The sequence below is a fragment of the Perca flavescens genome, chromosome 6 (genome assembly GCF_004354835.1).
Source record: "Perca flavescens isolate YP-PL-M2 chromosome 6, PFLA_1.0, whole genome shotgun sequence".
Classification (NCBI taxonomy): Eukaryota; Metazoa; Chordata; class Actinopteri; order Perciformes; family Percidae; genus Perca; species Perca flavescens.
Window position 1 is genome coordinate 25,992,770 of NC_041336.1, and position 18,410 is coordinate 26,011,179.

At 39.6% G+C, this 18,410-nt stretch overlaps 1 protein-coding gene across 8 annotated transcripts in view; it reads left to right on the plus strand.

The window, feature by feature from the left end:
- The window catches only part of adcy2a (adenylate cyclase 2a), a 104,884-nt gene that overhangs the window by 59,956 nt on the left and 26,518 nt on the right, over positions 1-18,410 (plus strand). For 7 of the 8 annotated variants that reach the window (XM_028580170.1, XM_028580172.1, XM_028580173.1 and 4 more), the window contains 12 exons: positions 8,605-8,754; positions 10,972-11,120; positions 11,876-11,987; positions 13,664-13,791; positions 14,527-14,685; positions 15,507-15,639; positions 15,730-15,906; positions 16,003-16,046; positions 16,236-16,316; positions 16,595-16,664; positions 16,923-17,020; positions 17,246-17,330. In XM_028580170.1, coding sequence (XP_028435971.1) covers positions 8,605-8,754; positions 10,972-11,120; positions 11,876-11,987; positions 13,664-13,791; positions 14,527-14,685; positions 15,507-15,639; positions 15,730-15,906; positions 16,003-16,046; positions 16,236-16,316; positions 16,595-16,664; positions 16,923-17,020; positions 17,246-17,330 — 1,386 coding nt within the window. The remainder of the gene's footprint in view (positions 1-8,604; positions 8,755-10,971; positions 11,121-11,875; positions 11,988-13,663; positions 13,792-14,526; positions 14,686-15,506; positions 15,640-15,729; positions 15,907-16,002; positions 16,047-16,235; positions 16,317-16,594; positions 16,665-16,922; positions 17,021-17,245; positions 17,331-18,410) is intronic. The other variant, XM_028580176.1, reaches the window with a different exon arrangement.

Sequence of the window (18,410 nt, forward strand, 5' to 3'; positions counted from 1 at the left end):
ACTACTACAGGTAAGTATTTAGCAAGTGATTGTAGATACAAAAATACTGTCTCTTTTTGGTGTCAAATTACTCTTATTAACATAGAAGAATAATCTATGAACTTGTCATATTACTCTCAGTTTTTAAACCTCTATGAATTATGCTTATGAACTGAATTATCTAAGGGCGTTTTCACACCGACAGCCTTTAGTTCAGTTGAATCGCACTAGAGTTTGTTTGTCCCGCTGGTGCGGTTCGTCAGGGCAGGTGAGAACGCGGCATTTGCACTCGGGTGCACACCAAAAGCGGACCAAACAGGCGCACCGAGACCTGCTTGAAGAGGTGGTCTCGGTACGCTTTCAATCAAAGTCTGGAGCGGTTCGTTTGTGGTGAGAACGTGATTCGTTCCTCCAGTCTGAGCTAATGTCTGCAGTGTGTTTAGCAATCTGCGATGCAGCAGAGCAGCAAACTGTAGCAGTTTGCAGTGTTTCTATCACAGAAATAAACTGCGGTCAAGCTTGCCGTCCATCACTCGTATCTCCGTGGTCAAACCAGCTGCAGCTAAGCAGCGAGCGAAGTCTCGGTGACCAGAGCAGACGTAGTAACGTCTCTTGCAAAACAATGTCTGATCATTTTAATGACATGAGCTGGTTTAACCATGGAGATGCAAGAAATACAGTGGGGGAAATAAGTATTTGACCCCTTGCTGATTTTGCAGGTTTGCCCACTTACAAAGAATGCAAAAATCTACAATTTTAATCATATGTACATTCTAACAGTGAAAGACAGAATCCCAAAGAAAATTCCAGAAAATCACATCATATGAATTTATTAAAATTGATAACCATCTGATGAGGAAAAACAAGTATTTGACCCCCTGGACAAACAGCATGTTAATATTTTGTAGAAAAGCCATTATTGGCCAGCACAGATGTCAAACGGTTTTTATAGTTGGTGACAAGGTTTGTGCACATTCGGCAGGGATGTTGGCCCCTCCTCCTGCAGACAGCCTCCAAATCATTCAGGTTCCGAGGTTGTCGCCTGGCAACTCGAATTTTAAGCTCCCTCCAAAGATTTTCAATCGGATTCAGGTCTGGAGACTGGCTAGGCCACTCCAGAACCTTGATGTGCTTCTTCTTCAGCCACTCTTTTGTTGCTTTGGCGGTGTGCTTAGGGTCGTTGTCGTGCTGAAACACCCATCCTCGACCCATCTTCAGCTCTCTCACTGAAGGAAGGAGATGTCGGTCCAGAATTCCACGATACATGGCCCCGTCCATCCTCCCCTCAATACGATGGAGTTGTCCCGTCCCCTTGGCTGAAAAGCACCCCCAAAGCATAATGTTGCCACCACCATGCTTGACGGTGAGGATGGTGTTCTTTGGGTTGTACCCGGTGTTCTTTGCCCTCCAAACACGACGAGATGAGTTGAGGCCAAAAAGTTCTATTTTGGTCTCATCTGACCACATCACCTTCTTCCAGGCCTCTTCTGAGTCGTCCAGGTGGTGAATGGCGAACTTCATGCGGGCCTGTACATGTTTCTTCTTGAGCAGGGGGACCTTGCGTGCGCTGCAGGATTTCAATCCATGACGGCGTAGTGTGTTACCAACCGTTTCTTTTGTAACTGTGGTCCCAGCTGCCTTCAGTTGATTCATCAGTTCCCCCCTTGTGGTTTTGGGATGATTGCTCACCGTTCGCATGATCAGGGACACCCCACGAGGCAAGATTTTGTGTGGAGGCCCAGACCGAGGGAGGTTGGCGGTGGTGTGGTGCTTCTTCCATTTCCTGATAACTGCACCGACAGTTGATCTTTTCTCTCCAAGTTGCTTTCCGATTCTCTTGTAGCCCATCCCAGCCTTGTGCAGATCAACAATCTTGTCCCTGATGTCCGTAGAAAGCTCTTTGGTCTTGCCCATGGTGGTGATGTTGGATGCTGGTTGTTTGGGTGTTGACAGGTGTCTTTTATACAGGTAACGAGGTGAGGCAGGTGTATTTGATGTAGATAATTGGTTCGGATTGGGGCTGTGTCTTAAAGAAAGACTAACTGGCTTGTAGGAGCCAGAATACTTGCTGTTTGTCCAGGGGGTCAAATACTTGTTTTTCCTCATCAGATGGTTATCAATTTTAATAAATTCATATGATGTGATTTTCTGGAATTTTCTTTGGGATTCTGTCTTTCACTGTTAGAATGTACATATGATTACAATTGTAGATTTTTGCATTCTTTGTAAGTGGGCAAACCTGCAAAATCAGCAAGGGGTCAAATACTTATTTCCCCCACTGTATGCACTAGTCCAGAACACAGGACCTTCTTCCTGTATTTACTTTCTTGCTCCCGCCCCCAGACATATCCGACCAATAAGAGGGCTGGACGTTCTTGCCTGATTTTTAATGACGCATTTTGGTACGCTTGGATTTTTCCAGGTGTGAAACCAAACCAAACCGACCGGGGGCAAATCGCTCCAAATTTACTAACTCACCAACTGATTCGGACCAAAGCAAACGAACTACAGGTGTGAAAACGCCCTAATATAACTAGTCTTAGACCCACAGCCAGTTACTGTATTATTTTCACATGGATTAAAATTAAAGTTTTAAACACTGACTACCGCACACTCCACTTACCAAAACATCACGGAATGCTCCTTTAACCTTCATGACGTTCAGGCTGTGGCATTAGCATTTACCGTTGATTAGCATTAGCTTGGCCTACTAAACAATACACACAATTAAACAGTTTCCTAAAACATTTCACTACTGTCTTAACCACGTCTCTAAACATGTGTTTCACTCCTTATAGCTCACACAGAAAGGTAGTAGCTTGTGTTTAGCGACCAAAGTCATTACTATCTGCGTCCGCCATCTTAGACACACGAGGCGGCACACATACACACTCGTAACACTGTCAAATTCAATGTCTCTTAATGTCACAGTTGTTAACTAAAGCTCTAATAAAATAAACTACTGATGTCTATTACCCGGGTGCTGATTACAGTCAGCTTACCTGTAGGAAATATGAAAACACAGTTCAGATCAAGAGCTGTAGCATGTACACTTAAACTCGTTCCTCACGTACTGACTTCTACTTCTGCGCTACTTGCGTCAGCTACTGATACCCAGTCAGGTGTAAAGCCTAGAGCGCCCTCTGCTTACAAAGCTAAGTTAAACCAGAATAATATCACCCATTCAAAACACATTCATTCAGAATCCCATGGTATATTATGGACAATAGAGACAGTAGTTAACTTGTGTTTTTAGACTTTAGCTTCACTCCGTTCAAAATGTAAGGGGCAAATAATTAACACACAGTGCCACACAGTACTCACACTCCATTTAAGCTTCATCTAATAGAATTTCACAGACTCTTAGCGGTAGCAGCTGTTGCATATTACATGCATTACCTGTTTAAGGGGGAGGTTAGGCTTTATTTTAATCCAAATGAAAGTATTAACCTTTGCTGACTTGATATACATCTTTCATTGGTTTCTCTTTTCCCTTTTTAAATTTGAAAATCTAACTTGAAATTTCCACTTCACTTCTCTCTTGAGAATTGTTGAAGTGTATTTTACTAGTAAGTCAGTTTTACTTGTGGTAATTTCTGTTGAAGGGATCATGTAAGCTAGTCTGCTGGATGTCTGTTGCCAACAGGCAATAAACAAGATTCACCTTCACAGTGATCTTAGATAGCTATCTTGCTTTACACATGGGAGTATAATAGCAGCCATAATAGCCTGCATAGGGCTATGGATGATGCACACAGCTGACCTTTGAGATGGCCTGATTTGCTGTCAGTGTCTTGTCTTACTGATATCAGCTAATAGAGTAGCTCTCAGGTCTAACTGAATGCAATCAGTGTAACAGCTAAACGTTGTGATTGGATGAACCACAAACTGAGGGGTTTGTCAAAACATATTAAAATAGGTATGTTATGTTTCTGCAGCATGTTATAAAATATCGGACTCTTTTTGCTGCTTAAAAGAAGATAAACTCCAGTAGAGAAATGCACCCTATTTCATCTTTGCATTCTGGTGTCAAGTATTGTCAGGGAAATATTCTGTGTCCACAGGAAACATCAAGTCAAACTTAACTAGTGAGAACTGGCTTCTTGAAAGCAGTGAGTAAGTTGTCAATCTTCCCAGACATAGAATCCTTTTTAGCACCTCCACTCCCAATAGCCGCAAAGAAGAAGCCTAGTGATTTACTTACATCACATGTACGTATTGAGGACTACAAAACTGCAAACAAGTACTTGTAGCTGATGTTTTGCATTGTCTAGTGCAACACAATTTTAATTAAAAGAGAAAATAAATGCATAGCTGATTTAATTGGTAATTATGAGGATGCTTTAAGGTTACTTAAAGTGAGATTATACAATATTGCATACAATATGTAGGCTGTATGAAAACCCTTTTTATAAAGCAGCTTAAAAAGGCCATTCAGTGTACTTGTCTGAACCCGTTGCTCTAAACACTACTCTGTAGCACAAAGTTCAGACTGTTTTGTCAGAATTTCTATGAAAAATAAACAGTTGTGAACTAAGCCAGGCTTGTAAATGTATTGCCCTTAATCTGCAATAATGTTCAGTCTTTGGAAATGCAGAGAGGAGATAATAAATTCAGTGCATAGTGAATACAGTGAAAAGATGTGAACATAAACCAAGCCAGCAGACCTCATATGCACATGGTCTCTGCCCCTGATGTTTGCTTTTGTCAAATACAAAGGAGAAACTGATAGATAGATAGATAGATTTTTTTTTATTGATCCCAAAAAAATGGGAAATAATGGTGTTGCAGCAGCAAAAATATCAGACACAGCACACATACAGAGTATACATTAAATAATAGGAAACAATATACATTAAATAATAATTGAATACTGCACGAGCAATATTTAAAATATATTCAATTTGGAAATAAAATGTACAACTGATTCAACAGAAATAAAGTTAAAGTTAATGTACATTGATGGTTTGCAGTACATTCATCTTATATATTTAGAACAGCATTTAGAGCACAGAGTGTGAACATACAAATCAGATCCTGTTTTCTGTGTTTCAAGTGTGAGTATTGTATACTGTACATCTGTATTCATAGTTGAAGTTATTGCTTGTTATAATTATTGGTTGTACATTATTTTATAGATGTTATGAACAAGTTATTGAACTGTGCTAATAGAAGCAGAAAGTGTGATGTCTACTGTTTAGCAAAAGGATGAGAATTGTAAAGACAAAGTTTGCCACCATATATTAAAATCATTTATGTGCAGATCATCTGTAGGAGGTATTCATGAGTATAGCTGTGTGTGTGTGTGTGTGTGTGTGTGTGTGTGTGTGTGTGTGTGTGTGTGTGTGTGTGTGTGTGTGTGTGTGTGTGTGTGTGTGTGTGTGTGTGTGTGTGTGTGTGTGTGTGTGCTTTGTCGCTTGTCTGGGTTGCAGCTCTACAATACATAGACTAGTAAAAAAGATTCACTGATGTAGGTTTTCGGTTTCAAAAAGTCTGATATAAATCTTTGAACGGAAAACCTATCCTGGTAAAATGCATAAACTTAACAAATCCCATTAACTTATGTGAGCTGAAAGATACATGATGTGGGCATTTATACTTTTGTTTTTTGCTTGGAGAATTTTTACAGAAATACAGTTTCTTCTTTGTGCAAAAGGTCATAGGCTTATTCTCCTGGTGCTGTAATGTCAAGCACATTTACGTCAAAAAGGACAGAGCAAATTGCCAGTGGTCAGTGTGACAAGAAGGTCATCATTATGCTGGAAAGTAAGATGAGACCGAAAGTGAAAGGGAAATTGGTGAAAATGAGACAAGGCAGGGAAACGAGAGAATGGGAAGTATGAAGGAGGGTTCAAGAGTGGGAGAAAATATTGTTTAAGATGCAATGGGAGAGAACCATTAAATTGTCCATTTGCAAAATATTGAGCGCAAGGTTATTAGGGCCTCTGGATCTTTATGCCTTCACCTGTCATCACTGGGCCACCTCCTATCATAATAGCTCCTGTAATGGGGCTTCCTGTGTAGTGCTGCAATGAGGGATGCATGAAATGTGAATGAACAGTTTTGAAATGAAAATAAACCGAATAAACTGCTCTTCTCACAGTTTGCACTTTATGGGTATACTGAGGAGCTTTGGTTGGAGTAAGCAGTCATCCTTCTGTGTCATATTTAACGGGGATATTGACTGAAAAAGAGGGATAGCATACGCGACGAGTTTCACACATGCACACATGCAGTTATCTTTATATTTTGTCCTTGGATGTCAGCCTTTTCTATTCATCCATTACTTATGGTTTGTAAGCATCACTTACAGTATGTGCCATGAATACATAATTGACTCATTTTATCTGTTGAACAAAGAGTCAGGCCTGACAATGTGAATGCAAGACTGAAAGTATACAGCTGTTGTGTGTAATTCTGTGTTGTGTGTAAACATGCTAACATTTACAGGTTAGCATATTGTGTTAAGTTTAAATAATGCTGAGGAAGTACCAAATGTGGAGATATTACTGTTTTGTTGATAGACGAGATGTATGGCTTTCAGCAATTAGAAAACCATGCCATTGCTTCTATTAAACTTGATCAAAGTTGGGAGATCCCAGAGTTCAGAGTGTCAGATTTCAAACGTTAGCTCTAGATATTCTTTACTGAGTTTGGATGTATTAATAAAGTGGGTCGGGAAATTTTGCTTACTCATTAGTAAAACTACTTGATTACAATAAATGTGTAAAGCATGAGTATGATTAACAGCAGCTTCATCACTTGAATCAAATAGAGCCTGTAGTGGGGGGCGGGGGGGTTGTTGTAATAATATAATACATTTAATTTATATAGCGCTTTTCACGAACTCAAAGTCGCTTTACAGGGCAGGTAGATAATAAAAACAATGCAAAACAGAACAAAACAAACACAGATGAGGCACAGATGAAAAGGGAGGGGGGCGTAGGGCTACGGATAGGCAGAGGTAAAGAGATGGGTCTTGAGGCGGGACCGGAAGATGGTGAGGGACTCAGAGGTGCGGATCTCTTGGGGGAGGGAGTTCCAGAGCCTGGGAGCTGCCCTGGAGAAGGCTCTGTCCCCAAAACTGCGGAGGTTGGACTTGTGGATGCAGAAGAGACTGGCTGAGGTGGATCTGAGGACCCACCTCAGCCGGTCTACTCAGCCGGTCTCCTCTGCATCCACAAGTAATAACATTAATTAAGAAACAGACTGGATGTAAGATAACATGAACCCAAAGGAAAGTCTATTTATATAGACAAGAGTTGCGGACACACCATTAGCGTGTGTGTGTGTATGTATGTGTCTGTATATATATATATATATATATATATATACACACACAGTACAGGCCAAAAGTTTGGACACACCTTCTCATTCAATGCGTTTCCTTTTTATTTTCATGACTATTTACATTGTAGATTCTCACTGAAGGCATCAAAACTATGAATGAACACATATGGAATTATGTACTTAACAAAAAAGTGTGAAATAACTGAAAACATGTCTTATATTTTAGATTCCTCAAAGTAGCCACCCTTTGCTTTTTTTATTAATAAGGGAAAAAATTCCACTAATTAACCCTGACAAGGCACACCTGTGAAGTGAAAACCATTTCAGGTGACTACCTCATGAAGCTCATTGAGAGAACACCAAGGGTTTGCAGAGTTATCAAAAAAAGCAAAGGGTGGCTACTTTGAGGAATCTAAAATATAAGACATGTTTTCAGTTATTTCACACTTTTTTGTTAAGTACATAATTCCATATGTGTTCATTCATAGTTTTGATGCCTTCAGTGAGAATCTACAATGTAAATAGTCATGAAAATAAAGAAACACATTGAATGAGAAGGTGTGTCCAAACTTCTGGCGTGTGTGTGTATATATATATATATATTTTTTTTTTAGCAGGGTAGAAGGAAGATTAATCAAGCCACAGTAAAGCTGATGCAGGGAATATATGACACTAGTTGTAGGTAATAAACAACTGATAGGGCTGCATTGTTAGAGTGCATGTCTGAGAATAGCGCGGTCACTTGGCAGAAAAAGGGAGAAAGGAAAAAGAGATGTCCGGATGATAAGCCAGTGTTCGGACCTGCCCCCACTGCTAAAATAAATAACTGATTCACAAGAAAATGAAGTAAGCTGTGTTGTTTACGTATGCCACATTGCCCTTAGAGTAAATACAGTACAGTGTGCAGGACTGGATGTTGACATCACTGCAGAATCTCAGTTGCCAGGGCCTAGTACCCTTTAGGAAAAGCATTTGTCCTATTTCTGACTTCAGAGGTTTTTCTTTTGCCTTGCTTTCATGCCATAAAAGCTCATTGCCCCCTTAGGACTTAGAATTCCTAAAGCACAATACTGCTTTCATATTGGGACATGAGAAAACATCTGTTTTATGACTGTTGCCACGGAATAAAATGGCTTTTCTGATACTGCCTATTCATGTACAGTAGTTAACACACCAACAAATAGTATGTTGAATGTATTCCCTTTCACAGCTCTATTTCTGCTCTTTCAAATAAATGCTAGATTACTAGTCACGCATTCATATATTTTACTTGAAGATTATTTTTGTCGGATATTTATCTAACAACAGCTGTGTCTGTCCTCTGTGTCTCTACAGATTTTGGCCAATATCATAATTTTCTTGTGTGGCAACATGGCGGGGGCGTACCATAAACATCTGATGGAGTTGGCACTTAAACAGACTTATCAGGACACCTGCAACTGCATCAAGTCCCCAATTAAACTGGAGTTTGAGAAGAGACAACAGGTAAACAAGTCAACAAGTCTTAATGACCCAGTGTCAGTAAAAAGTCAGGCCAGCAGTGAGTGATTGAGTACATGTTGTGGTCTTGCTGGTGATAAGGATGGTGTTGATTACAATAATGATGGGGAATGAAAATATACATATAAGTAATGGATTATGTAAGATGAATGAGATTGTGGCAGAGATGATAATGATGACAACGACAGAACTGTCTATAAGGCAACAAATTAAAGAGTAGATTAATTTAAACATTATGCCATACCCAGGACTTGATATTTAATCCAGATCAAAATAACTAATGTTGATCCAAAAAGGGTTTTTGAGTTGTTTCATTAAAATACCCTCACTGCAACTTCATCCATTGTTTATTTTTTGTGGTATCAATGTAGATGTGTGTCTCATACGCCTGCACTGTGTTGTAATGGTGTTAAACAGTCCCTCTGTAGGCATGTACCATTCATCTTCTTGCTGTGCTTGCAGACTTTGACCTAATGTTTGAGTCATCATGATCTCTGCATATAGCTGTCAGTGCTTGATTCCTGTGGTTTGGGAAGGGAAGGAGTCCACAGAGGATTTGTGTCGTTTTTTACAGAATGTGGTAACTGTTAATGACCTTAGTTAGTGTAATGATGGTGTTGAGTCCCTGGAGCCTAGTGCATGTGATACATTCTCTGTAGTAAAAGCTCTTTAGCATCCTATGACGGCTGGCTGAGATATTTGCAGTTGATTAACAAGATATACGAACGTCTGCAACTACATTTTTATCTGTAGCACATTATTCCCTCTAAAATAAGTTTATTGAAATCCATCCATTTGTACTTTTTGGTGTGCTGCCTGATGGCCTGAGGGCCATCACAACTGTGTCCACATTCAAAAACAAACTCAAAACTTTACTATTTTGTAGTTATTGTCCCACTAAATCTGTCTTTCAATAATAATAATAATAATCTTTCAAGGTTATTACAATTAATTCAGGTGAACGCAGGTGGTGCTGCTTACGAGCAGAATGGCTTCCTGTGAGAAATTAGCAAAGTGTTGATTAAAGCTTACTGCTGTGCAGCCTGGGATGTAGTTAGCTTTTTACTACAGCTGCTGCAGTCGTAGCTTTTGGGTTCAGTCAGATGAGGGTGAATGCAGCTGTTGTTGTGAAAGCCCATGCTTGGGGTGGAGCTGGTTATCCTGTTGGTGAATCCAGCTTTCGTTGTTACAACTGCCATGAGTGAAGCTGAAAATGCCTCAGGTGGAGCGCTTTGCAGTAGCCCTGGAGTGCTACTGCTGCCTGCGACAGATGTGCAGAGACCCATTTTTCTCTGGTGCTCATAATATATGCTGTTTGCTGCATGCTTTTATCCAAAGTGCCCTGCAGTACAGTGAGTGCATACATTTTTGGTGTGTGAGTGGTCCAAGGGGGACTATGGGAATTCATCATAAACCCAAAGCCCTGGCAGCGTTTGTTAGCAGCTACCATGGAACTTCCCTTCATCTAGAACCCTCTGAGCCTCAGCAGCGGTGCAGGGAGATGATAAATGGTGCAGGGAGCAGTGTTAGAGTTGGCGGTGACTTTGTTTTAATTCAGTGTTTTCTCAAATCTTGAACTTCTAACCCTAATCAGAGTTTTATTTGCTAACTACTGGGCAGGTTGGATTAGAGTAATACCCACAGTAGCTTCAGAGAGAAATGGAGAGAGATGATTAAGCTACCACAAAATAAAAGAAAGGTTGTGAGGTGAATAACAGTTGAGTCTGTCTTCTGGCGACTGTCAATAAAATAATACGCACTGTAATAAAAAATTTAATTGATCATTAATTTGAATTACAGGAAGTCAACCTGACACAGTGTAGTGCCCAATTAACCTTCACTTAGCACTTGGAGCTTTTCTGGATACCTGCGACAAAATGCTGACAGCTTTTTCTCTCTTCCTGTCTTCAAACGTTGATGCTTCAGAATTAAATTAGGACTGAATTCAATTAAATATCAACTTGCAGAAAATGTAAAATTGTTTTAGTGACAAGCCAAGGTCCCTGGTTATTATTCTTAGATTACATCCTATCTTTGGATGTGAAAGCTTCTTCAGTGAGTGATTCTTTGGGGCGATGAAGCAATGAATCCCTGTGAAAAAATACTCTGAAGGACAAACAAATATAATCTGCTTATTTATTGTTGATTTTCCTGACCATCCCTCTACTACTAATTATTCTATCTTTGTGTTACTGACATTAGGAGCGTCTCCTGTTATCTCTGCTGCCAGCTCACATTGCCCGTGTGATGAAAGCTGAGATCATCCAGAGACTGAAGGGCCCAAACTTCGGCCAGATTGAGAACACAAACAATTTTCACAACCTCTATGTCCAGAGACACACTAATGTCAGGCATGTATTTTTTATTTGGATTACCACTTACATGACCAAGCAGTAGTGTACTCGAAAGCTACGGTTTTCCTGGAAAACATACAGTATAAAATAGGGGTGTGACGAGACGCTTACTCCACGAGACGAGACACATCACGAGATTGGGTTCACTAGAACGAGACGAGATTTCTCGTCGAGGTGAAAAAGTTGTCTCGTGAGGCAATGTGATGTCAGCGTGATGGGCGTGGAATTACTATTGAAGATCCCCCTGCCACTTTTAAATCATTTGTGTGGCAACATTTTGGTTTTCCTGCGGAAATAATAAACGGCGAAAGAGTGACAGACAAGGCGAGCGCATAATATGTAAACATTGTAAGAAAAAATGCCGTATACCGCGGCTAACACGAGCACTATGCAAAAACACTTACAGCACCACCACAGCTCTCTACTAACTACTGCACCCGCGACTCGCGGGTGCAGTAGTTAGTAGTAAGGCATTTTTTTCTTACAATGTTTACATATTGCGTTCGTTTTGTCTGTCACTCTTTCGCCGTTTATTATTTCCGCAGGAAAACCAAAATGTTGCCACACAAATGATTTAAAAGTGGCAGGGGGATCTTCAATAGTAATTTCACGCTCCATCACGCTGACATCACATCGCCTCACGAGACAACTTTTTACCTCAACGAGAAATCTTGTCACGTTTTAATCTCGCGAGATCTCGTCACACCCCTAACCATTATATTATAGTATAATGAGTTTTTTCCCATCTCTAGTATACTGTATGCTGATATAGTGGGATTCACACGGCTGGCCAGTGACTGCTCACCTGGAGAGCTGGTGCACATGCTGAATGAGCTGTTTGGCAAATTTGATCAAATTGCAAAGGTAAACATTTGATTATTGGACTGAACCACTAACTAGGGCTGGGCGATATGGACTAAAAATCATATGGCGGTATTTTTCGGCTGAATGGCAATACACAATATATATCTCAGGAATATTTTACACGATTTTACACGTTCAGTTTTAAGTCACAGCCACATGTGAGATGTGACAAGCACTTTTATTAAACAGATTGTGATCAAACTTAAAATGCAAAGACAGGGTTTCCTTCCCAGTTTGAAAATATACAGCTGCAACACATGTAAATGAAAAATTATCTGAAATAAATAGCCTAGGCTATATTAAATACAAAGGCCTATCTCTGAGAAAGCTCCTTTACTTGTTTTCAAAACAATAACAGACTAAGATTAAAAGAGAGAGAGAGAGGGAGAGGGGGACTGCGACAAACTGAAGTGTATGATATAAAAACTTTCTTTGATCATGAAGCCGATTGTTATAGTACAATTCTTTATCAGTTTATCAGTAAGTGTCTGAACTATACTGCAGACTGGATTCTCTATAGTGATGGGGGACTCATGAAAGGCTCCAGAGCGGGTCGAATGCGCATCGTCAGGTCAGCGGCGTTACAAACATCTTGTGTATGAAATGTCTGTATCGTCACTGCGCTGCATTTTTATAAACTATGATTATAGGGCCATGAGTCACATCTCTCGCCCGGGTCCAGCAGGCGCCGTCTCACCGTATTTTTCACCGTATTTTTCACCGTGGTGGCCGCCACAACAGAAAGTTACCAGTGGAAACACTGGTACAAATACAGGTTTTCCTCTCATGCTTAACAATATACAGCTGTGTTAATAACAATTAAAATTGTAGACAAATGTCAGCAGTGTGGACCGGCGCTGTGTCTCTCCATGTTGCAGGAGAGCCGTGTGTGAGGGCCAACAAGTTTCCAGAAGAAATGGGTCATGTAACGCAACATTAAATCATATCGATATAAACGGTGTTGTCTAATCTCATAACTCGTTTGAAAATATATTGATATAAGGTAAAATATTGATATATCGCCCAGCCCTACAACTAACTAACCACTAACACATCCTAACAACGTATACATTTTGCTTCCTCATTGGGGGCTAAACGATAAATCTCTCATACATCTTGCATCTAACATCTCTCAAACATCTTACACCATGTGATGGGTCAAATCCACCTTAAATGTAAACATACCACCATGTATCACCATTTTGGTGATGTATCTTGCATTTGTAGTCTCTTTTAATTGCTTCATGATGAATTTGTCTCATTCCTGAAAATACCTGGTCAAACAGCTGAATTGACTTCAAACAATACAATACAATTTGTACCGCTATCTTAACAAAAAACATTTTTCCCCCTGCAATCTTAACTATAACTGGTAAACAGACTGTATCAGGTTTTAATAGCAGCCTGTCAAAATCAATCTTTCTTCAGTCTCTGTTCAGTCATACATGGACAAACTGATCATAGAAAATATAGTCCGACAGTTAAATTTTTCCTCTCACATTAACATTGATAAAGTATAACACAGTGTAGCTTCTGTTTTAAGGCATGTTGAATGTAAAACATCTGAGGGTGGATTTTCCCTCCTAAGCTTTATATGTGATTCAATTAAAAAGCTTTCTGTACTGTCTATCAACGGAACCTTTATCTGAGCCTGTGTTCCACCTTTTTATATGCAGGAAAATGAATGTATGCGGATCAAAATCCTTGGCGACTGTTACTACTGTGTGTCCGGCCTACCGGAGTCTCTGCCGAACCATGCTAAGAACTGTGTGAAAATGGGTCTGGACATGTGTGAGGCCATCAAGTAAGTGCCAGTTATATAACAGTGCTGCTAAAGAACATCCCATTTTTTTAATGCTTGCTTCTCTCTTTCACTGTGCAGTATATCTTCAATCATACAAACATCCCCTAACTCTACAGTACTAATGTTGGGTAGAACTTTGGCATCAGTGATGTTAAAATATCTGACCAGAAATAAAATGGCTGGAAATAAATGATAAAGAAACATGCACAGCAGTGGCTCCTTCATCATACTCCAACCTCCAACCACATGAATGCAGAAATGAAATGCAAAGAAATTGCCTCATGCTGATTCTTGTGTCTGTTAACTCTGCTACGCCCTGAAGACTCTCAAGAGTCTCATTACACTTTTTAGGTACTACTTTTGACTACCTGCATTTCAAAGATTGTTTGGATATGCCTTTACGCACAGTGCTTTTTGAACTACATGTATTGAAGCATCTTTACCCATGATGATGATGAAGTATAGATGTAGAGACTTTTTTATGGCCAATTTAGCTGCATCAAATGTTTGGTAAGTGTGAGGTCCTATCTCACCTTTATGCATCAGTCAAGGGCAGGGGGGCTGCGACAGAATTAAAAGAGAGAGAAAGACTTTAAATAATAAAGTTTAATTGAGAAAAGAAAAAAAATACCATAAAGGTCAGAGAGAGGAATTTCCTTTTTTCTAACAAGGTATATAGCTGATGATTTTTCGGTTACTCCACATTAGTATGACTTGATTTTTGGTTCATGACAGGAAAGTGCGAGATGCCACTGGGGTTGACATCAACATGCGTGTCGGCGTGCACTCTGGGAATGTCCTGTGTGGTGTGATTGGACTTCAGAAATGGCAATATGATGTTTGGTCACATGATGTAACACTGGCCAATCATATGGAAGCAGGAGGTGTACCAGGGTAAGTTAACCGGAAGTAAAACAGAAGCACTTGTTACCGTTTGCATAATGACAATGGCAATTTTATTTATAAAGCACCTTTCATCACACTTTCATAAACTTAAAGTGCTTTGCATTGAAAGACAAAAGATACAAATATAAGCATAAACAACAAAAAATAAGGATACAGTATAAGCATCAACACAACAAGACAATCTACAACACACACACACACACACACACACACACACACACACACACACAGAGAGTAAAAGCAAAAGCCTGAGAGAATAGTTAAGTTTTGAGTTTGCTTTTGAATGTGGACCCAGTTGTGATGGACCTCAGGCCATCAGGCAGCTTGTTCCAGAGTGCAGGACCACAGTTACTGAAGGCATCCTCACCGGTACTGGACCTAATTCTGGGTACAGCTTAAGGACCTCTGTCTGATGACCTGACAGGCCTGATGGGGTTATGATCTGTTAGCAAGGCAGATGTACTGCGGAGCTAAGCCATTAAGTGTTTTATGGACTTTTAGCAGGATTTTGAAGGTTATTCTGTGTTATAGCCAATGCAGTTTGTTTTAGTACCGGAGTAGTATGTTTAAATGTATGTGTATGTGGAAGGATTCTGGCTGCTGCATTTTTCATGAGTACAAGGTAACATTGCATAATATTGTGGTGCAATTTTCAGAAACCATTTGTGATACCCTTATCACATTTTTTCTGCATCAGTTGTTTCTGGTTCGTTATGGTCAGTCTTTGCTGAAAGATACTCAACCAAAAGAATTCCCAGAACCATTCTTAATAGTCATAGAAAGCCATTAATACAACCGTTTCCTGCTAGGCGAGTCCACATTACCTCAGAGACACTGGAGCACCTGAATGATGCCTATAAGGTGGAAGATGGGGATGGGCAAGAAAGAGACCCCTACCTGAAGGAACATGGAGTCATCACTTATCTGGTCATCAACCCAAAGGTACCGTAGCACATCTATCACATCCATTTAAATTTATACTGGACATTGAATAAAATGCAATTAAATGACACTATTTCCATGTTTGTCCAGGTGGAGCGTCGGAGCCCACAGTATCATTACCGTCCCAGACACACTGTAGACGGGGCAAAGATGAGAGCCTCCGTCAGGATGACCCGCTACCTGGAGTCCTGGGGAGCAGCCAAGCCCTTTGCCAACCTGCACCACAGAGACAGCATGACTAATGAGAATGGGAAGATCAACACTGCTGTGTGTAATTTTTGGTACACATATGTTGTGATTTAGGTGATGGGGAGGTTCAGCTGTAGCTTGTAACCCATTTCTCTCATCTTGTTCTGTGTCTAGGATGTGCCCATGGGACAGTATCACTTCCAGAGGAGATCAGAAAGGCAAGCTGCTCATTTTACAGCTCCGGAACAATTTTCTTTGGCAGGATTATCCTCATTCCTAACAGTACAGAGACAGGCGACAATATGTTCATTAAGACTATACTTCTGCTAGAGGCTTTGATGTGTGTGACTAATATTATGTGAACTTAAAAGATATTTGATCTTTTTTTTTTCTTTTACCCATTAAAGAACAAAGTCTCAGAAGAAACGGTTTGAGGAGGAACTTAACGAGAGGATGATCAGGACCTTTGATGGGATAAATTCGCAAAAGTAGGGTTATTTAAAACAAAACAAAAACAAATATTGATGATTTAAATGTGATTGTGCAAAAATACATGCAAAAAAGTGTAACTGATTAAATATGGCACATTAAAGCAAATGATGGCATAAACTGTAGCTTAATGTTTTGTATTGAATACATGCCACCTGCCAAATGGTTATCTTACATTTTTTTGTAAAAACACATCTAATTTACTTTTAACAGGGCCTGTTTTCTCCCTTTTATCTGGTCTATAACTATGTGTTCTTTTATCTCTTTATGCTTCCAGACAGTGGCTCAAGTCAGAGGACATCCAAAGAATATCATTATTCTTTCACAACAAATCCTTGGAAAAGGAGGTAAGAGGCAGCACAACTAAATTGGCATCATTCACCCCTCAGTGGATATACATTATTGGACAAGTTGTTTTAAAGAGACTTACAGAACATAGTGTTACAGCTTGTTTCTTTGCCTACATTTTGCTTAGCCTGAAATCTTGTAAATTACAGGGAGACTTTTTGTGTCTGATTGCACACTTGAGATGCTTTTGAAGTAGCCCTGATATCAGTTTTAAAAAGCCTTTTTGTTGAAACTTGACCTTCTTTTTATTCTTTCAGTACAGAGCAACAAACTTGCCGGCCTTCAAATACTATGTCACCTGCGCCTGTTCGATCTTTTTCTGCATTTTTATTGTGCAGATTCTCGTCCTTCCAAAGTACGTGTGCTTTATTTCAAAGTATTACAGGAGTAAAATAACTGTTGACCCAATGTTTTACTCTGTTAGTGTGGAAACAGTATATGTATTCTTATGCAGTTACACTTGATAATGTTTCCTTGATAAGTCATTTTGAGCTAAGGTTAGTCAGTGTTAAGGACATTTTGCACAATTACAATAAACTTTCAGTGAATTAAACTTGATAATGTATTGTATTTTTTTTAGGACAACTGTCTTGGGGATATCCTTTGGAATGGCTTTTCTTATCCTTTCCTTGATCCTCTTCATATGTTTTATTGGACACTTCCTGGTGAGTAAATCCATTTACTTCTAACATCATTGTTTTAGTAGTGACCTTTTGCAGTGTTTTTTTAAAGTGTCCTTTTATATTTAACCTGTACTTAACTAGGATATGTACGCTCTCTAATGGTACACTTCTTTTCTTAAGGTTTGTCCTAATGTCATGAGTGGTCCGAGTGGTCCAAGTGCTCTCCGGTCAGCTTAACAGCCCATTAAGTGCCCTTGTTGTTGGCCTCAAGTTAACACAAGTGCCACTCTGGTGTGACCTTGGGGCAAAAGTTAAGCCTGTGCACACCAGTGCTTTGGTGCATGCTACAGCAGACAATTACCCTTTAATTTTGGGCCAACATAGACGTGCATTTTTTTTTTTTATCTATTACTTTGTAATGCCGTCATTTGCTTCCACACATAGCGAAAACACCAGTCTCAACTGGATGTTGTGATTCTGGGGTTTACAGCATACCTAATATGTTTGCATTGTAAATAATTTAGAAAGGGCAGAATTAATTTTAGGTTGTCTATGATACATTAAATGGGGGTTAAGTGCCCCTTAAATAGATAAGTAAAATATTGGATTGCTAAAAATGCCATTTTACCTTTTAAAATAGAAGGCAGTGCCACTGCAGTTGTATCTAGCCACTGGAAGATAGTCTAGAGCTTCAAATGCTACTTCAGCCCTCTTCTGTAATACTCACTGTCTAGTAAAATTATATGAAAGACCTTGAAAACAAAAGAGAATAATGGAAAAGAAAAAATTACTATTAAAACATTAAAGGTACTCTGTTTTCACAAGCCATAGGCCTATACATCCCATTGCACCCAATATCTGGTCATTTGTTCTTTGCAAGTGAGAATCTGCTGCTTGGCTGTAACACTCGATAGCTAATGTTGGGTACTACTGTAGAATTTGCAGACGCTCGTCACAGCTTATTCTAGGGTTCCTTTGTAATAAATCTGAATTCATAGATCATTTGTAAATTTGAGCATTAGACTTGATTATCAGTATGCATGTATTTTCCCCCATAGTGGTGCAGTAGTGTCTTTCAGTTTTAAGAGCACATTTAGTTCCATTTGTCACAGATGAGATCAA